Source organism: Chinchilla lanigera, unplaced genomic scaffold (assembly GCF_000276665.1).
Source record: "Chinchilla lanigera isolate Chin_1 unplaced genomic scaffold, ChiLan1.0 scaffold00140, whole genome shotgun sequence".
Classification (NCBI taxonomy): Eukaryota; Metazoa; Chordata; class Mammalia; order Rodentia; family Chinchillidae; genus Chinchilla; species Chinchilla lanigera.
Genome location: NW_004955541.1, coordinates 2,034,775 through 2,055,857, shown reverse-complemented (window position 1 = coordinate 2,055,857; position 21,083 = coordinate 2,034,775). Strand labels below are relative to the sequence as shown.

Below are 21,083 nucleotides of genomic sequence, written 5' to 3'. Positions count from 1 at the left end.
TTATCAGATGTGCAGGGCACATGCTGCCTTTGTATTAGAGAAAGAAATTCATTTTCTTTAAAACACATGGCAAGGGGGCTGGGGATTTAGCTCAGCGGCAAAGCACCTGCCTGGCAAGCGCAAGGTCCTGAGTTCGATTCCTGGTACCAGAAGAAAAGACCAAAAAAAAAAAAAAAGAAAGAAAAACAGATGGCAAGTAAAGAGATTTTCTTTATTATATCCACTGTTTCATTATTCTTCTGTTTGAGAGAGGGTCTCGCTGTGCAGTTCAGGCTGGCCTTGAGCTCACTTCGTAGCTCAGGCTGGTCTCAAACTCGCAATGATCCTCCTGCTTCACCCTCCTGGGTGCTGGGATTACAGGCCTGTGCCACCACGCCTGGCTTAGTGTAGACATTTAATAAAATCTGCTGTTAGCTTCTATTATAACTAATGTTTACCTTTGAAAGACCTGTCCATTTTAATGGGATGTAGCAGTGTCTAAATGTAGATGGAAGTCCACATTGCTATCTAGCACCACACGGAAGTGTTTCAGAATTTGACCGAGGAGGGGATAACCAGGAGGGTTTCTCCAGCAGTCTTCCTCTTGGAGGCAGGAGGGGATGATGGCCGAGTGGGGTTCTTGCCTCTTGAGTGGGCAGTGCTGTTGCTTCTGGTCACTCTGGAACCTCTTGGGCTGACTTTCACCTTTCTTTCAGGCAGTGGTGGTGCCTCAGGGTGGCGGACAGCTGTGGGTCTTTGGAGGGGAGTTTGCTTCCCCCGATGGAGAGCAGTTCTACCACTACAAGGATCTCTGGGTCCTGCATTTAGCCACCAAGACCTGGGAGCAAATCAGGTAAGTTGCTGGACAGGGGCCTAGTGACTGGACCTGGGCAGTGGCAGGAGGGACTCAGGGAGACCTGGGCTGGGAGAGCTCTGACTGCCAGGCTTCATTAAAGGCATTGTCAGGACTGGCTGGAACCAGCAGTGCCTTCAGAGTTGTTTCGTATTCCTTGCTGTCAGCATGTCATTGTCATGTGTGCAGCTCCTCTAATGGGCTGGCAGTTTGTCCCTGAAAGGCTGCTCTGGGCGTCAGGCCTGCTTAAAGGTAGGCATCTCCTGAGAGCTGTGCTGCCTAGTAGAGTGGAGTGCTTTCTGTGTCATGTGGGTGCAGAGATGTGGAGCCGGGCAGAGTGGGACAGGAGTTGCCTCACACTTCTCGTGGAGCTGGGACAGCCGCTCCTGGTGCCTGATCACCTGTCAGGATCCATGCTGTCCATAGTGCCTGAGCAGGCGGAAGCTGTGCGCCTGTTTGTCGGGACATAGACAGGACCTTTGCATGTTAAGAGTGCAGCCTGGTGGAGGAAGGGCTTGAAGGAGATTTGCCAGCTTCCTTTTCCTTCAGTGCAGTGGTCTCACCAGGGCTGTGCTAGCCACAGTCCCAGGGCTAGTAAAGCCATAAACCAGAAGTCTCCTTGCTGAGGTGGGACAGTTACGGTGTAGAGCATTTTCTAGTCCCAGCACTTTTCACCAGGAGGGGAGCGGCTCTTCTAGAGAATGTATTCAGTTGCTCAACAGTGAGTCTTCTAGGGTGTCATGACCTGCCCCAGTTGACTTTAGGCTATAGCGGCACACCCGTCAGATAAAGAACCTGCCAGGCTTGGAGAGTTGCACTGGGCCACTCTGCTGCGGTGCCAGCAGTCCTGATCCAGATCGGACCAGGGGCACCGTGGTGTGTGGGTTCCTGGGTTCCTGAGTTCTGCATTTCTCTTTCTCATCCTTGTGTTGGGAGAGATCTTTACTTTGGTAGGCATAACTACCAGGAAATAATAGTCATATTAAAAATGACTGCTATGTGTGTTTTGAAACTCAATCCTTTACCCCATAATTTAAATGTATTTAGGCCCTAAGCACATCATCTTTGTCCCTTTTGCTTTGCTTGAATTATTTCTTTCAAAACCCAGTTACTACTTTCTTGCTTGGAAGATCCTTTTGGGCAGATTCAGTCTTTGTATTTTCATGTATTTTATCATCTCCAGCAGCTTTCTCCATAACCGACTGGCGAGGCACAGAGAATTGGCTCCATGAGAAGTTTCATGCTGCCTTAGCTTCTCCCAGGCCTATGCCGGCTGTGCGCTTCTGTGCAGCCTCCCGCAGTGGAACACACAGGCACTTGAGGCATGAGAGCTTTCTCCTGGCCTCAGGATTTTGTGGTTCTATAGCATGTGTCCAAAGTGTCTCTTCCAGAACACATGGTCTGTTGAGCCGTGGTCACTTGGGCAGAGTGTCCCTGTGTACCTTCTCCAGTGGCCACAGAAGATAACTCTCTCAGCTCAGTGCGTAACTCCAATTTGTGGCCTGGAATGTGGGCAAATTGCACTCCTAGGACTTTGCAGGCAGCTGGCCAGACACATTCATGATGGGGCTGGCTGTACTTTGTGTCTCGTTGCTGGGTGGCTTGAACCACTGGTGGTATGTGCATGATTGTCTCATGCGTGATTATATTATCAGCCCTAGTGGTACAAGTCGCCCAGAGGGACAGTTATGCATGTACCACTGGTGGTTTAAGATGTTGGGAGCATGTTGAGTTAGTTGTTGCTAATAAGTATATACCTCATTTCTTAAATTCTTGCTTATTGTCATTAAAATGTGAGTTTTTATTTATTTATTTTTTTGTTGTCATCTTTTTTTTTTTTTTTAAGATAGGGTTTTGCTATTCAGTTCAGGCTGTCTTTGAACTCACTTTGTAGCCCAGGCTGGCCTCGAACTCATAGTGATCCTCCTGCCTTAGTCTCCTGAGAGCCAGGATTACAGGTGTATGCCACCATGCCTGGCTTGAGAATTTTTAAAAAGTATTTTGTAGAAGCTCATTAAAGGCATTTTTCCTGAAGGTCATATTGCAGATCTGAAGTTTAACTGCCATTTCTTTAGTTTTTATCACTTTGTTTTTTGAGACAGCTTCTTGGTATGTTGCCCAGGCTGGCCTTGAACTTGTGATCCTCTTGCCTCAACTTTCCAAGTGCTGAGACTGCAGAAATGGGCCACCACACCAGCTAATTGGTGTTCTTTTTCTTTCTTTTGGAGACAGGGTCTTGCTGTGTAGCCCAGGCTGGCCTTGAACTTGATGGGATCCTCCTAACTAGTCTGGAATTACAGATGTGTGCCACCATGACCAATTTAATTGCCATTCGTAACTTAGTGTCTGTCTGCAGATGAGTGATAGGGCAGGAAGGTGATTATTCATGTGTTTCCTTTTTTTCTGCTTGTCTAAAACACTGTATGTGGCGCCTAAGTGATGCTTTCTGGCTCCACCTGGCCTAAGTGGCCCTCAACAGAGGGGACTGTGGGTGAGAAAGGCCTGGTGGAGTGTGCATACTCTGCAGCGTCTGTCCTAGCAACCAGGTGCAGTGGGCGTTTACTAGCAATCCCTGGGGCTGCATGTGTATGTATCGGGTTGCAGAGGTGCAGCTTGTCTTGAGTACGCATTTGAGAGTCTAGAAAATGAGGATCTGCCCCCAGCTTTGCCTCTTGTTTTCTGGGAGATTTTTAAGAAATCTTAATTTCTGTGTTTCTACTACTCAGCAAAATCCAGTTACTACTGCTTCATGTAGTTATGGTTATGAGACGCCTATTGTTTGAGCCTTAGTCTGTTTGTAAGGCCCTGGGTGAAATGCAAAAAGAGAAAAATAGTATGTGCAAGATATCATTTGATAAGTGTCCATTTCTCCCACCCACTAATTCTCTAGGAGGTCATATAGGGGAAATGCTAGATGTCAATACACTAAGTTCATGTTCTCCAAAGTCAAAGAATGAATTCTAAGGAATGGTGGAGGTTAAGAGTAGGAAAACTCGTTGGAGAAAAGAAATGGGCAATAGGATGGGGGAATGGGGAATAGGAACAGCTCCTGAGAGAGAGGGGTCCCAAATGGATGGCCAACAAGCCTACTTCTCAAAGGAAGTTTTATAGCACAAAATCATGAGGTAGATGCAATGTGGGTCAAAATTATAATCAACCAATAAGATTGCAGGTACAGTTACTTAGGTAACATTGATGTAATGGTAGCCAGGGTACATGGGTGACATCATTAATCTTGGTCAGTAATCTGTAGCCTTAGTCTTATCTTTATTATTGTTATTTTTTAAATTTATTTTAAAGAGTAAAAGAAGGATAACATAATAATGGGGGACGCTTAGCAAATTACCGACAAAGTGGTAGGAAATTATCAGTGGTTATTGTTTTACATATTGTTATCTACAAGATAGTTTCTCAGGAAAACAAATAGACATATAATAGTGAGTTACAAACAAAAGAGGCAGGAGATTATCAATAGTTGTATTATACTTTGGTATCTTCAAAGTGGCTTCTAAAGAAAATAAATAGAGCTATACATGAGTGACCTATTGAATAATCATTAACTTTTCTCAATGGTTGTTGTAGGAAACATAATAATAGACATGCATCCATTTATGAAATAGGATAGGAACAATACAAACATTGCAGAGTTATGGATAGATTAGTAAGAAAATATTAATGGCTGCTGCAATACATGGTGGTATCTTCAAAGTGGTTTCTCAGGAAGACAGACATATGCAAGAGGGATCTAACAAGTAGTTACAGCCTAAGAATTGTCAAAAATCAAGTGAACCATCTGGGGCGAAAGCCATTTTTTGTAGCGTTTTCTCTCCAGCCTCCCATCGCATTGGGACCCCACAACTGGTTAGTGTCCTCTCCCCAACTGTCAGCACAGGCAGCAGGAATCCTGCTGCAGACTTCTCTGGAGCTCCACCACAGCCAGTACTGTCAGGGGAAGAATGGCTTCCAGGGAGTCTCCGCAGGTATTGTGCAAGGTCCTCCTGGTTTACAGCTTCCGAGCGGCTCTCATGACCCCAGTCCACAGGACCTCTGACTCCTCGGGCTTAGTCTGCATTCTCATGTTCTCCAAGTCCTTGTTCAGCAGCTGCTCGTCCGCTGACTCTGGACCTTTTCTGGTTCTCAGTAGCAGGAGCAAGAGTGACCCGTTGCATGGCATGTATTCCCGGGGGTTTCTCCATGTTTGAATGATTCACACACGTTTGTGGGTGGGCATCTGCAGCCGGTGCATGGTGGGCCAATTGTGTCATTGTTTCTCTGTGTCATGGTTGTTCTCAATTGAGCGGTGGCAGCTGGCCTCATGGCCGGCATGCAACAGCGCTCGCTGCCGCGTGGCTCCCCCTGCACCAGGGGCCCTCCCTCCGGGGGCCTACGAGGCAGGAAGTGAGCTGCTGGTCGGAATACTGGTGCTGCCCTCCCGTGGCTCCCCGTGCGCCGGGGCCCTCCTTCTGGGTGCCTACAAGGCAGGGACCCAGCTGGTCAGAAGACGGGTGCTCCCCGCCTGTGTCTCCCCATGTGCCGGAGGCCCTCCTCCCGGGTGCCTACGAGGCAGGGAGTGAGCCAGCCCGAAGACCGGTGCTCCCTGCCCGTGGCTCCCCGTGTGCCGGAGGCCCTCCTCCCGGGTGCCTATGAGTCAGGGAGCAAGCCAGTCCGAAGACCAGCACTCCCCGCCTGTGGCTCCCCGTGTGCCTCCTTCCAGGCACCTACGAGGCAGGGCTTATCTTTAGTTTTAGTAGTCTTAGTCTTAGTGGTTTTAGTCTTAATCTTAGCAGGTGGCAGAGGATGGTCTACCCCAAATGAAACAATGGGAAATCTCAAAAGGGCCATACCAGTAATCTCAAGCCTCGGTTTATCCCTTAGGGAAGCATGGAAGTATGTGACTTTGATCTTCAGATGCACCTCCAGCCACAGGCCTGATGCATTCTCATCTCTTGCACTCACTCCCTGGAGGGCTTAGCCCTCTCTGACTGTCTACTATATTTCTGCCTAACTGAGCTCTCTGTAATAGAGTGAGCCCTCGTTTTCCTGAAATGCCAGATGCCTTGGCCGTCACCTGACCTCTCCCTGCCCAGATGCCATCTTAGATGGCCAGTGAAGTGCACATCTGCTGTGACTCCTTCTATTGCTGTAGATTGTCTGCAGTCTGTGTGTGCCAGTACAAGCCTCCTAGCTGGGGTCTCCCGAGTGGGCAGAGGATTGGCAGATCTGCCCTCGTAAAGTAATATGGGGAGAAAGTCTGCCAATAGAAAGGGGCACTCTTATAGAGAGAGGCCTGTGTAAAGGAGTGACAGGAAGCTGAGCAGAGGACATCACAAGGGAGGCCCTGGGTGGCCCTGCAGAGGTGTGTGCTGGTCAGAGTTGCCAGGGGATGGGGCAGCACTGTTGTCCTGAGGTGGTTTCAACTGTGTGTGTCCCTTGCCTAAGTTCACTTCTAGGCATATTCCTGAAAGAAGCCCTCCTTCACATTATTTACAGAAACTATTTACAAAAGCATATCTGGGAAACAAGATGCAGAATGACATGTCTTGGGGGGAAAGCCTATAGGGGGGTGCAGGGAGCCTGCATGTGCACATATACACATAGCACAAGCAAAGGTAGGTGTGCATTGTCTGTGTTTTCATCTGGTTCCGTGGTTTTTGTTGGTACCTCCCTTAGTGCCGTTCCTGTAGCTTCATGGTATGTTTGATGACTTGGAGAGTTTTTTTTCATTTCTTAATGTATTTGGTGGTTTTTTTCTTAAAGAGACATGAGAAGGATTTATAAATGTTTAACAGGTAGATAGATTTGACGCACTCAAGAGTGGAGTGCAGGTGCTCAGAGAAATGAGGCACCATACAGTTGGGAGCTGTGTGTGTTTGGGTGGAGGGAGCCCTTTGGATTTAGTGATCTGTAGTCTCGGTCCTGTCTAGAGGATGGCCCACCACAGTGAGATGATGGGAACCCCAAAAGGGAGGTCCATACCTGGGGAAAAAAGGATCATTTGCAAGTAAAAAGGGAAGGCCAGGCCCCTTTATAACGGAAAGGGAGTCGCCCAGTGTTGGCATATAGTAGTTTCTGTCTGAGGTGACAGGTCCTGAGAAGGAGGTGCCACGGATGAAAAGAAAAACAAGAGAAAGACAGTTACAGGATCAGGGGGCTTGCAGCCTCTCAGACTGAAACCTCTGTTACAGTCTTCTTTAACCTTTCATTGAGATACAAACAAAAAGCAGCATCGGGGCAAATGGGAGGAATAATTAACAGGATTAGCGAGGACAGTACAACTTAATTATCACAAGAATGAGACTTGATTTAGTTAGCCATCATATTATCATTTCTTCGGGCATATACTCAGCCAGGCATCTAGTGTTGTCCTGCGGCTTTCCACAGGGACACAGGTCCTGCTATCATTTCCTTTTACACTAATGCTTTTGCTGGACTTCCTCCACAATCAAACAACCATGTGGCTTGGTAATCTATAGAATGTCCTTCTCCACAGCACAGCTTTGCTGTGTGGTGAGAAGAGAGGAAAAAAAATGGTATAAACTGGGCTTATGTTCTTTTTTTTTTGAAACAGGGTCTCGCTATACAGCTCAGGCTGGCCTTGAGCTCACTTTGTCCAGGCTGGCCTCAAACTCACAAAGATCCACCTGTCTCAGCCTCCCGAGTGCTGGGATTACAGGCATGCGCCACCACGCCCTGCTAGTTTGGGTTTATGTTCTGAAGCTACAGACGTTTCCTTTTTCCTTTAAGTATAATCTTAAAAGTCTTGATTTCTTTGTCTCCTTTCTACCTAGTTTTTTGTTTTTGTTTTTGTTTTTTTTTTTTGGTACCGGGGAATTGAACTCACAACCTTGTGCTTGCCAGGCAGGTGCTGTGCTGAGCTATATCCCTGGCCCCTCTACTTAGTTTTATGAGTTGAGCAGCTAACCAGGATCAAAGACTCAGTAGCGATAATGAATTAGAAGGAATTTAAGAAAGACAGATGGTTTGTTTGTAAAGAGGACAAAAAGGAGAAGACAGAAACAAGCCACCTTGGAGAGAGGGCATGGGTCCAGAAAAAGATGGATCCCTGGGATCCATCCCTGGCTTCTTTGTTGGGATTAGGGGCCCTTCCTTTGTTGGGATTTGTCCCTGGCTTCTTTTGTTGGGATTAGGGGCCCTTCCTTCCAGGTGGACACTTGGAACTTGTCACAGTCTGATTGGTTTCCTGGCTGTCTTGGGCTGGGTCCCAGGTGCACTTTCCTTTTGGTGGTCTTTATTTGATTTTCTCCTGCCTTTTGGTCTTTGTCTGGAACTTACATCTGGAATTTATAGGTTGTTAGGAGGAGCTTCATAGAAAAGGCAGCTTAGAGATTAAGTAAGGGGATGTGTGTGTACATCTAGTGCAGTGATATAGTAACTCTAGAGTGAAAGTGTGTGTGTGTGTGTGTGTAAATAAGAGTTTTCTTTTAAGTTAGGTAGCTGCCCCCTGTCTCCTTTGCCTTTTATTGTGAGGAACAGTTATGCTGGTTTTTGTGCACCTGGCTTCCTCTATGGTCTACCTATCAAGCTCTTCTGGTCAGTCTCCATTAGAGACCACTCCTTTCTTTGTTGTAAATTCTTTTTTTTGTGTGTCTTTTTTTTTGAGACAGGGTCTCGCTATGTAGTTCAAACTGGCCTTGAGCTCACTTTGTAGCCCAGGCTGAGCTCACAAGGATCCTCCTCCTGCCTCAGCCTCCCAAGTGCTGGGATTACAGGTGTGCGCCACCATGGTCTGCTTGTAAATTCTTAGGCCATTTGTGCTATTTCATGCCTTTTTGTATCAAGTTTTCTTCTCTTTCTACCTTTGTGCTTTTAATTGCTACTAAAGGAATTCTTCTAGTAATATTTTAACCTGTTTAGTTGGGATTAGCTAGTGAATCTAACTGCAGAGACAAAAGTTGCTTTTAGTAAGATTTTCTACTAACTTCTTTAATAAAGCCTAATGAAGCCCCTATTTTATTCTTCCCCTACTGGCAGACCCCTGTTCCTACAGTTTTCACTTCTTTTGTCTTACTTCACACCCCCCGAAAGACTTTGGCTTCTTATTTTTCTCTTTTTGGTCTTTTTGAGACAGGGTCTCAGTATGCAGTTCAGGCTGGCCTTGAGCTCACTCTGTAGCCCAGACTGGTCTGGAACTCGCAACCATCTTCCTGCCTCAGCCTCCTGAGTGCTGGGATTACAGGCATGTGCCACCATGCCCGGCTGTGGCCCCTTTTTCTTAAGGGGATGCAGAAGGCTCAAAGGTTAGTCTTCAGTAACTGCTTCAGGCTGAGAAGAGGCATTGATTCTGCCTAGCTGGGGACCGAGTCTGTTCCTAACTGATCTAAATGAGACACAGGAATATTGGGTTCCATTTTCTGTTTGTTTTTGTGAGAAAGGATCTTGCTAGGCATTTCAGGCTGTCCTTGGACTTGATATGTAGCGTGGGCTGACCTTGAACTTGTGATCCTCCATCACCCTGCTGAGTGCTAGGATTATAGGCATGCACCATCACATCTAGCAGGTTCCATCTTTTTGAAGAACTATCATTTGATACACCAAAGTCGAGATCTCTGAAGTCTATTCATCACTTTTTAGGTCCTTTTTTGGTCACCAAGGTGAATGTTGCTGGGCTGGGTCTGCAGGTCCCCAAGGCTGAAATAAGGAGTTTGACCTGTTCTTTTAAAATGCGTTTGCAAGGCTGGGCATGGTGGCGCACGCCTGTAATCCCAGCACTCAGGAGGCTGAGGCAGAAGGATCGTTGTGAGTTTGAGACTAGCCTGGGCTGGGATTACAGGCATGTGCCACCATGCTTGGCTATGAACTAGATTTGTGGTTATATAACAAAATCTAAAACAAACGCGAAAATTATATGCAGGAAATAAGCCCTCAGTATGGCAGTTTTACCTTCAGAGGAGAAAATTCAAAAGGAGTTAGGGGGAGTAAACAGAGAAACAGAAGGAAAGGAAGAGATTAGAAGCAAGGGTGGAGGACAGAGAAAGATCACGCAAGCTTTGGGAAGCTGGTGTTGAAGACAGGAGGGAAAGAAAAGGAAGAAATAAAAACCAGAACAAAACAACAACAGCAAAAAAACTAGAAATCATGTTCTAGTTCACATGCATATAAAAACAAGAACAAAGAGAAAGAGAGAAAAAAAAAAAAAAGGAAAATAAAATAAAAAAGCCCACTTGAAGGTGGCCGACAGAGTCCAGATCCCTGCTGATGAATCCCAGCAAGCCGGCAGCAGCTCCACGCGGGGTGGAAGGGATCCCGCTGAGCTCGCACCCCTGTCTCCCTGAAGTTCGGCCTGACTTCAGGCTGTGAGGCTGGACCCGCAGAAGCCCAGCCCGCAGCAGTCCCCGGGCCTGGGACGGCTTGCGCTCGGCTGGGAGCCGCTAGGGGGAGCCAGCAGCTGCTCCGCGTCCAAGCGCAGTTGGCCTCTTCCCAGGATGGCCCCGGCCCGTCGCGCCCTCTAGCGGGAGGTCCGAACGGGACAGCTGAGCAGCCCCTGCCGTCCGCTGCGTCCCTGCGGCCTGCTGGGCCCGCTGCTCGGTTCCACGGGCCCTCTCGGTGGAGCCCTGGGGTCGCCGCAGTCGCTGTGCGTCCGCGGTGTCAAGCAGCACCCCCGTGCAGTGAGTCCAGGCTGGGGAGGAAGGTGTCGCCGGCCTCCTCCTTCGTTGACGTTTCTCACTTCGCTGCCTCTGGGGGCTTCAGTTCTGGACTCACACCCTTCCTGGGTCCCTGGGACCCGCTTCCCTCCCTCCTTCCTTGCGTGGCTGTGTTCCAGCGCTGGGACACCAAAGCCCGGAGGGGCTGTTTCTGTGCTGCTCACCACTCTACCATCTTGAAAAATGTTTGAAAAATGTCTCAAAAATGTTTTTCTTGTGGAAGGGAAGGCTGCATCTCATCTGTACCTGGTCACATTAGCACATATACGTGCTTTTTCAGGGCCGGAGCTCTGATTTGAGTAAGATTTCTACATCCAGCCATGTACCTGGTCCCCATGTGATATGCAGATTGAAGAAACTGTCTTTGGTGAACTGACCTTAGCTTGAAGTGAACTTGCTAGTGAAATGGCAGGAAAGAGTGGAGCCCCATAGCCTTTGAGTAGGAGCTGCTCTGCTGAGGCCTGAGGTGGCAGGGTGTGCTCCTGGAAGGCAGCCCAACACATGCCACGGTCTGCAAATGCAGGTTTCTAGGCAGCCAGGTATCCTGTGATGGCGCCCAAGGACAGCAGCCAGTACTTGGTAGTATGGCAGGCCAGAGCCAGCCCAAGGGCCCCAGGTGCCTGGTTGATATAAAAGTCTTTCTTAAAAAAAGTTAATGAAGTCCAATACTTGCGAATAAAAGTGTGTACAGTTGCGGCACAACTTTCTCAGAGTGAATATGGCTCCCACGTGAGATCCCAGGTAAGCGCTGCCACCCCAGAATCCCACGGGGCCCATGCACTCATCCCTGTAGGCACCCTGGCATGGTTTCTTTGCATAGTTCTGGCATCTTCTCTCATTGAACGTCGTCTTTGAGAGATTTGTCTGTGTCGCACATAGCCGTAGTTTGTCGCTGTTGCAGACCGTTCCCTTAGATAATCATGTCCCTGTGCATTTGCCCCAGTGGGCTCTGGGAAGCTCCAGCTGGAGTTCTTATGAGTGCTATCGCTGTCCACATCCTGTCTGTCTCATGGCGGACAGAGGTGTACATCGTCCTGTGTCTTGCAATGTGGGGTGAGGCATAGAGAGGGGTATGCATAGCTTCCTCAAGCCTGTGTGTGTTGACATGACTCGGCACTCTTGGAGACTCCGAGAGCTCCCTCAGACCCACACAGGCATTTCCCGGCTCTCATTTCCACTGTGCCAGTGGGGGCTTTGTGTAGTGTTTGGTACCAGGTGGGGACCCTTGGTGCAGTGACAGTGACTTTGCATCATCATGTTTCCACACTAAAGGAGAAGTCATAGCATTATCACCATGCAGAAGCCTAGGCCTTGGTGAGTTCTCAGGCTGCCTGAGCGTGTTGGGATGTGTATGGCCTGCATTTCCTTCAGGCTCTGCCTTGACTAAGAGGTGCCCACAAAGCTGCCCTGGTTTGAAAGGAACAATCCCGATTCTTGATTTCACTACTCAGGGTCTATGTACTGAGAGTGTTTATTTCGATTTTTGTACATTTGTCCTAAATGTGTGTACATGGATGTGAGTATGAAGGAAGTCAGACACTCAAGACAGACTGAGGTGCCCTGCGCAGCAGTGTTTGCAGTGTTCGGGGGTAGAGGACGTGGAGAGGGCCAGGAGACAATATAATGGAAAAATCACCTCTTCCCTCCCATTTAACAGGCAAGTGCAGACAGGCCTGGTCTAAGTGAGATCACTAGCAAAGGCAGACTGGACTTCCTCAGCAGTAGAAAGACTGGTGTCTGGTGTTTGCCTACACCTTTCCCTGGGTCTCTGATTAGAATGAGAAGGAGGTTGGTAACCCCTGTAGAAGCAGAACCCACAGGGACACCAAGAAGTCACAATTGTCCCGCTGTGCAGCTTTGCTAAACCAGAATGTACCCATGCCTCTGCAGAGGCTTCCGGATAGGTTGGCAGCTTTTTTTGTGCTGTGATTTTACATGTCATAAAAGTGTCTTGATGGATTTGTGCATGAAGGCACACATATATAAACCCAGGTACTTGGGAGGATCAGGTAGCTGGATCACAAATTCAAGGCCAGCAAGGGCAATTTAGGCAAGACCCTGTCTCAAATTTAAAAGAAAATTTTAAAGTGGGGTGGCTGTTGAGGGTGTAGTTCAGTGGAGAGTGTTAGGTTCAACCCCAGTACTGTTTTAAAAAATGAAGGTATGATTTAGTCATTTTTAGCACATTTAGATTTGTGCAACCAACAGCAGCATCTAAATTTAGAGGGTTTCCATATACTAAAAAGAAATTCCACATCTTCAGCACCCATCCCTCACTCCTGTTCCCCAAGTACCTGCTTTCTTTCTCTGAGGGTTTGCTACTCCAGGTATTGTGTGTTAATGTAATTGTGCAGTATGTATCTTTCTGTGTCTGCCTTCTGTCATCATGTTTTCCAGTTCATCCATGTTGTAGCACGTATGAGTGCCTCCATTCCTTTGTGGCTGTCTGATATTCCACCTGTATGGATAGAACACGTTTAGGTATCCATTCATCTGTTGATGGACCTTTGGTGTTTCCACATTTTTTTTTTTTTTTTTTGGCCAGCATCAGATTCATTCATTTATCTAAGTCCTTATAAGGTTAATTATCACACATACAGATTAACAGCCAGACTAATGAGCCCAGATCCACATTTCTCTATAAATCAAAGCATTTAGTAGGTGATCAGTTATAGTTGATTAAAAATGTGTTTGTGTACTGTTATTTTCTGCTGATTTGAGAAGGGAGCCAGCATTTAGTCCTCATCTAAACCCACTTATTGTAGCTGTCTTAAAGCCATGTCCAACTCAGAGGTGGTATCCTAGAGAAAAGAATTATTAGCAGAATGATTTGGAGTTATTTTTTGATCCTGCAGCTACATTCAGGGATGCCTGCTAACAGGGTGTCTCTGGGAGCCCTGTGTGTGAAGGGCTGGAACGAGAGCGTCCACTCTATCTGCTGTGCTGGGGCCAAGCGCTCTGCAGACCTCTTGGCTTTTATTGATGTGAGCAGCAGCTCCCAGTAAAGCCTGACCTGGTGAGAGGCAACCGTGCAGCACCTGCATACCCCGGTCATTTGGATGTGTCATGTGGACAGCAGATGAGACCGGCTAGTGTGTAGTGTGTAGGAAAACTGAGAGGGAGAAGCAAAGAGGATGTGAACATGAAAACACTGATAGGCTTGAGGGGTCAGTGCTTGATGACAGATTTTTGTAGTGCTGAGACCCATGCTTTGTGTGGTATAATGTAGAGTCTTTGTCCATGGTTGCACACTGGATTATGGGCTTCTTGACTTGTGGGGCTTGATTTTCTCATCTCAACTGGAAATGGGAGAATAACTGTGTCATAAGGTTGTGGTGAGTAAATGCACACAAAAGGGCATACCTGGCATGGAACAAACACTTTGCAGTGGCACTTCCACTGGGAACAGTAGGAGTTAAAATGGAACAAGGACCTAGTTGCATCGACGGCCTGAATTTGAGGGACTGCTCCTGATGATGCCCTGCACTGCGAGTGGGTCCCGGAGACCTACTGAGCCCCATGTTTGTTGGGGAGTGATGCTTGGGAAAGCAGGGCCGAACCCCAAGCTGCTCTGTCACAGGAAAAGGGTGTGTTCCTGTGCCGCACAGTGACGGGGCCGAGCAGGGAGCCTTTCCTTGAGGATAAGCCTCTCAGCTGTGCAGCCGCGTGACCTGGTGCCTCAGGGTCACTATAGAAACTGTTCCTTTTTGCAGTGAGCGTCTCTGGCTGCCTGGTATGGCAGTGGTAGTATACTCTATACTTACGTGAGGTGTAAACTTTAAATTGAGCATTTGTGTGTTGAGTGGACAACTCTGTCTGCACCCTAAACCTGTGGAGACATTGGACGCATAGGTACTTCGTGCAAATGTCACCACAGCAGCCCAATGAGGGCCTTGGTGACGCTGGCTGGCAGCGTGCCCATTGGGAATGCCATTCTGCGCACGGTCCAGATGAGCTGAAAGCTCCTGCACCCACAGCATTACACATATGATACGTGTGCTTTTTGTGCTGTGTATAGACTTCTGGCTGAGTGGGGCGTGCTAATTTTTAAAGACTCCATATTTAGGACTGATGCCAATAGAGAGATTCAAATATAAATGAGCTCTTTTTTTGTGGTGGCTTTGTTTTTCTAAAGGAAGATGTAGAACCTTTTTATAGAAATGTTTTTCTCCCTTTTTAGTACGTAACAGTGAACTCACAAACTGAGTTTAATCCTTTGTGTCTGGTCTGGTTTGACCAGGGAATGAGACACCAGTGGGGTTCCTGTGCAGGACGCAACCACAGGCACAGGCGTGTGCTTCCAGGGCCCTTAGGATCACAGGTGACCGTGGCAAACAGCCTTGGCCTTCGTTGCCCGACTGACGTGGAAGCACCTGGGGTCCCCTCTGCCTGTTTTGGGGCAGACTTAGATATGAACGCACTGGTGAGTTGTTCACGGAAAGCTCTTCTCCAGATTATTATTGTAAAGTAATGCAGTGGTACCTGGGTGCTGATTAATTGTTTTCGGGAGGTGTAACAACTAGCAAAAGTGGCAAGTACCAAACAAATTGTTCTGGCTGAAAAGGGTGGTGGGGTGGTGCCTCACAGGGCAATTGACATTGGCACTTGTCAGTTTTAGTTTGTAGTACCAAACCCAAGAAAAATACTGGGATAAAATTTTTGTATCAAAATGCAAATTCAGGGGCTGCGGATATAGCTCAGTAGCATAAGCGCCTGCCTGGCAAGTGCAAGGTCGTGGGTTCGATCCCTGGTACCACAAAAAAAAAAAAAAAAAAAAACCAAACCATGCAAATTCAAGGAAGTTTGGAACCCAAATTCAACAAGTTTCAAAGCAGTACTGAGGTATGACTGTATATTAGAATTTCTTGGAGAGGGTCTTGGCCCCTTGCCCGGCATATGTGGTCCTCCTTCCCATCTGGTGCTCATGGGCAGCTTCTGTGCCTAGCTGGGGCCATCTGGCTGTGCTCTTTACCTGCCCTGTTACTGGCCTCTCGCTCTGCGGGCAGTTCCCATCATGCAGTGCGCGTAGCTGGGGCCTGCAAGGGGTGATGCAGGTGGCCCTGCAGCTCCAGCAAGCCTGTAGGTGTTACCATGGCTTGCACCAGACCCTCTCTTAGGAACTTTGTCACATTTAGTGTTTCTGTCATGAATTTTGGCAATAAAATATGCTTAGTAATTTGTGGCTAATACAAAGCTAGGAAAGAGACCAAGTAAATTGGTTGACAGATATGGCATCCAGAACCATCTTCAGGACCAGATCTGATAAGATGGGATTTACGTAGACTGTTTCCCTGTAGGATGCATGTAAGTATAGGGCGAGTAAGACTGAAAAGCTGTCTCTGCTTATGAGATGGAGTAATTTAATGAATTGTGATCCATGAGGCATCAGCACATAATGAGGCCACCCAAATTCCTTTCTCTGAAGGCTGCGTTCTAGATGGTGTTGGTCTCTTCTGGTTGACTTCCTGTGGACAAGTGTGCTGGTTCTTTTGCATAACACCAGAAGGGTCATTGCCAATGTGAGGAGCTGGTGCAGCTGAGGACAGAGGAAAGCTGTACTCATGCCCAGTCAGGAAGGGTCAGCCCTGGGCAGCATCCTGGTGAGTGCAGTGCAGCACTCGGAGGGCCTGTGCACGCTGGAACTGGAAAACTCCAGCATCCTGCTAATTTTGAGATTCTGTGTATTGATGTATTGTTAGGGCCCTTGACCTTTGTGAGGTTTTACATGAAATCCTGAATATGGGTTTTGAGGAAATCTGTGCAGTATGCACAAAAATAAGTGAAGAAATAATAAGTTATATAAACTGTGATCCTGATCATGACAACCGCTTGCAAGCTAGAGCTGGTGAGATGGCGTGGGAGGCCCAGAAGCACTGCAGAGGAGCCAACCAACTCCCAGGGAAGAGATGAGGGCTGTCATGCAGGAGCCTCAGGCACCTTGGGGACCTTGCTGGCTGCTGGTTGGCAGTCCTAGAGCTCTTGGGCTCAGGGTGTCCAGCTCAGGCCAGAGGTGCAGCTGCAGCCCTCCTAGGCATCACTCATGGGGCAGGTGTACCTTCACCTGCAAGTTCCTCCCGTCATACCCACCCTCTGCTCACGAGGGTGACACTGTTCACTGGCGAGAACCACTCAGGACCCCTAGTTTAGAGTCTCACATAGTGATGCATCTTGTAACCTGTGCTTTCACTTGCTGCTTTTTGAACACCTCCTGTGATGGCCAGGTATCTTCTTTTTGTAGTGTAGGCTGGCCTGGAACTCACAGTGATCCTCCTGTCTGAGCCTCTCAAGTGCTGGGATTACAGACATGTGCCACCATGCCTGGCTTTGCTTTTCTTGTGTTTTTTTATTGTCATAGTTTTTAATTGATGTATAATTATAATAACATTCAATAAAATGTATATCTTTTGGTATAGAGTTAGGTGAGTTTCAACAGATGCATCACACCAGCACAGTACAGTTACGGAACATTTCCATCACCCCAGAGAATTTCCTTTCGCTCTCTGCCCTTGTGCCCTCCCAGCTCTGCACCCAGACCCTGCTGTCAGCCCTAGGTTGACTTTCCTCAGTAAGGGTCTCATGTAAATGCAGTGTGATGTGGTCCCTGCTTCCGATCGGCATGGTATTTCTCAAGCCTGTCTGTGTGGTTGGGTGTAGCAGTGGATGTGTGCCTTTTGTTGTGGAGGTGTGCCATTTGACCTTCAGGGAAATTTGGCTGTCCCAGATGTTTTGTTTTGGGGCCATTGTTATTTGCAGTTGGGGGTTGAACCCCCACATACCTCAGTGTGCCCTAGCTCTTCTTATTTTGAGACAGTGTCTCCCTAAGTTGTCCAGACTGGGTTTGAACATGTGATCCTCCTGCATGAACCTCTGAGGAACTAGGATCACTCATGTGTACCGCCATGCTGAGCTGACCCTGACTTTGACAATCAGGTCTAAATCCTCAGTGAGTGTGTGTGTGGTTCTTGGTGAGGACCTGTGTTTTCGCCCTTGAGTGAGTGTCTTGTGTAGATGGCAGGTGGCATACTGATGTGTTTTCTCCTGGGAGAAGCTGAGCGTGGCTGGACCATGTCTGTCCCCAACAGCACGCTTGCTGCTGAGTATGGCAGGACTCCTTTGGTTCTAGATTGTGTTCTCTGCCACTGATGATGCTGAGCTTTTCTCATGTTTTTATTAGCCATCTTCATTTCTTCTTATTTCTTCCATTTTTAGATCTTGCGAACTTTCCGTTCACTTTGTTACCCATGCTTTTATTAAGTCACTTGTCTTACTGTGAAAGTATCATCCTGCCTGTATTCTGGGTGCAAATCACTTGCCAGTTCTATGTGTGAAAGCATCTCTCCTAATCTGTTGCTCACCTTGCTGTGTTTAATGTTCTGTTTTAAACTTTTTATTTAATGGAATCCAGTTTACTGTGTTCTACCTATGAGAGCTTTACTCCAGGGTCACAGAGATTTCTCTTGTTTTATTCTAGTAGTTGTATAGTAGGTAGCTAGACTAGCCAATGTAGTTGTGGTTGCTTGTGGTTCAGATTAAATGGTTCACAGAAAGGGCCTAGAAAGCACAAGTCAGTGTTTTTAAAAAAGCAACCAGAAATTAAACAATTTCATGACTTTTTCCCCTGCTTAACTTTAGGTCAACAGGTGGTCCTTCAGGTCGGAGTGGACATCGGATGGTGGCCTGGAAGAGACAGTTAATCCTTTTTGGTGGCTTCCACGAGAGTGCAAGGTTGGTGCTGACAGCAGGCGTGCCTTTCTTTCTGGGAGCACTATGGAGGGCTGTACGGAAGACCCCCCCCTGCATACACCTCTGACAGGGGTGAGATCAGCCCAGCCCCTTCCTCTTTTGGACTTACAGGTTATAGATCAAATCCACTTTTACAGTGGCTTTTAGCGTGAAACTCTTTTGAAACAGTGAAACTCTCTTGAAACCAGAACTTTTTTCAAAGCCTTATCTATTACCTTGTTTAAAATTGGCACACGCCTGTAATCCCAGCACTCGGGAGGCTAAGGCAGGAGGATCATTATGAGTTCGAGACCAGCCTGGGCTACAAAGTGAGCTCAAAGCCAGCCTGAACTGCATAAGCGACCCTGTCTCAAAAAGACCAAAAAAAAAAAAAATTATCTAGGAAGTATTTCACACATACAGAAAAATGGCAGTACTACTATACACATTGACACCACTGAGTTAAATTAATTTGACTTAGTACCAACTGTCTGAGTTGTCCTCGAAGCAGTTGCTGCTTCTCTTTACTGGAAATCTGTGGTTTAAAATCTCAGCAAGGAGTGGTGTGTAGCAAGGCTTCTAGAAGCTGGGATCCTCTGCATCCCCAGTCTGTTGCTGACTGTCCCCAGGAGAGGACATTTGGTCTGAGTGTCAGCTGTGGCTCAAGTTACTCCCCAGCTCTTTGTGGGGATAGCAGCAGCCCTGACACGGCCTTGTCACAGCCCTGCTTCTCAATGCTGGCTGCGCCGTATGGAGGTGTGGAGTGCGAAGGCCAGCTCTGGCTAACAACTGTGGTTCCTAATGTGTTTCAGCCTGGGCTGGGCTCTTCACAGCGGGAAGAGTGGTTGCTTCCGACCAGGGTAGAATTCTGTGTCTTTCTGCACAGCTGGAGAGCAGTGTCTTGTTCTGTGACAGTCACCCTGTGGCAGCAAATCTCCCCATTCCCGTCCTGAGTCCTCACTGTATGCTGAAACCTTTGGCGCCTACACCCCAGGGCACTGAGCACGGCCTGGCTGCAGGGCCCCTGGGCTGCCGCAGGCAGAGGCTCCTTGCCTCGCTGAGGTTGTGGATGTGGAGGGGCCACTTCTGTCCCTCAGTTCTGTGGGCTCCTGACTTCGCCTGTTCTCCCCGTGCTGTCCCTGGGTCTCACCACAGTTCCTCCCAGGCTGTCAATGCCATCCTCCCCATGGTTCACTTGGACTGCAGTTACGCACAGAGCAGCCTAATGTAATCCTTTGGGAGACTATGATCTTGCCAGCAAGGCAAGGAAATACAGGATGACGTTTAGATTGAATTACTCTGCTTCTGAGGGCTGGCGTTCTTTCTGGTTTTCAAATGAAACTCACAGGTTTGCAGCTTTTCACATGGGTTTAAACCGGTAACAGTGAGAACGAACGCTCGCCCTTAGACCAGTACTCCTGTGAGCCACCCTGCCCTCCCGGCGCTCTCAGAGCTGAGGGCTTGTGTTGCTCTCTTCCGAACAGAGACTATGTCTACTACAGTGATGTGTATGCCTTCAGCCTGGACACATTCACGTGGAGCAAGCTGTCCCCGTCGGGGTCTGGGCCCACACCCAGGTCAGGCTGCCAGATGTCCGTCACTCCCCAGGGCAGCATCGTCATCTACGGGGGCTACTCCAAGCAGGTGAGACCTGTGTGTAGGGAAAGAGGCGGGGAAGGCACTTCCGTCTGCTGCTTCTCAGTTTCACCAGTAGCGGGTGCTTCCGAGTGAGAGGACACGTTAGTTTAATACAAGCAGTTCTTAGTGAATTATAAGTGGACAGGAATAGTGTTAGTTTATTCGTCTTGGAACACACTTAAGATGTTTTTCAAGTCTTATTAAGGTTTAATCCATGTCCCCCCAGAGTGCTACACTATGACCCATCCTGTATTTTGGGGTCTTCCAAGGCTGTGGACACTACCAGCATGCACCATTCCATTGCAGCCTGGACCTGGGACCTGGCTTAGCGCTCCTTCCTCCTGGTAGCAGGCTTGTTTTTACGTCTGCACAATACACAGGAGCCTCTCTCACTGACAAGCACACCTGAGTGCCTCTTGTCCACCCTCATCAGCACTTTGCTAGCAGGACACAGTGGACTCAAGACATGGCCAGTATCTCGTTATAGAGTTTTTAAAGTCTTGTGTTTTGAAACTTCTCAAACACAGCCAACTTGAAGGAGTTTTCAGTGAACGCCGCCCTGCCCACCCAGCCCTGCTGTCCTGTTCGGCTGTTGTTTGATCGTATATCTTCATCTGTGCTCCATCCTGTCAGTCAGCTGCAGTGTGGCTCAGAGATGAGTACAGAGGCCAACCCCTGACCGCTCACATGTTACCCGTGAGGTACCCTTTAGCTTGTAACACAAAGTTTCCCACGTGTAGTGTGTACCCCTTACGTGTGCACTGCTGCCTGTGCAGATGGGTGCAAGGTGTGGCCATCCTTGTCCTGCTGGCCTCTCCTATGCAGTCCCTGCCTGTGCCTCAGAGGCAAGCACTGTGTGACCCCTTCCATCCCACCCTGGGGTTCCATCCATGACTTAATTTTTTTTGTTGGTGTTGTTTGGTTTTTTGATAAGAGCAGATACTATACTTGATGTTAGCCAAAAGGCCGAGAAGCGATGTTTGGCTTTTTCAGACAGGGTCTTGCTATGTAGTCCAGGCTGGTCTCGAACTCACAGTGATCCTCCTGCCTTGGCCTCCTGGGTGTTGGGATTACAGGTATGCGCACCCACATCTTGCGGTTTCATCTGTGACTACCCTGCAGTTTGTTTCTGTTGTTCGGTTGATGGATTCCTGTGCTGTTTCCAGGCTCACTGCCAGGAGTCTGGCTGCACAGAGCCATTCTCCAGTCTGCTTTTTTTTTTTTTTTTT

The 21,083-nt window shown here is 48.0% G+C and overlaps 1 protein-coding gene across 2 annotated transcripts in view; it reads left to right on the top strand.

Moving 5' to 3' along the window:
* Klhdc4 (kelch domain containing 4) overlaps nucleotides 1–21,083 on the top strand; it is a 39,074-nt gene that overhangs the window by 9,770 nt on the left and 8,221 nt on the right. For both annotated transcript variants that reach the window (XM_005411006.2, XM_005411007.2), the window contains exons 5-7: nucleotides 696–832; nucleotides 18,127–18,219; nucleotides 19,701–19,860. In XM_005411006.2, coding sequence (XP_005411063.1) covers nucleotides 696–832; nucleotides 18,127–18,219; nucleotides 19,701–19,860 — 390 coding nt within the window. The remainder of the gene's footprint in view (nucleotides 1–695; nucleotides 833–18,126; nucleotides 18,220–19,700; nucleotides 19,861–21,083) is intronic.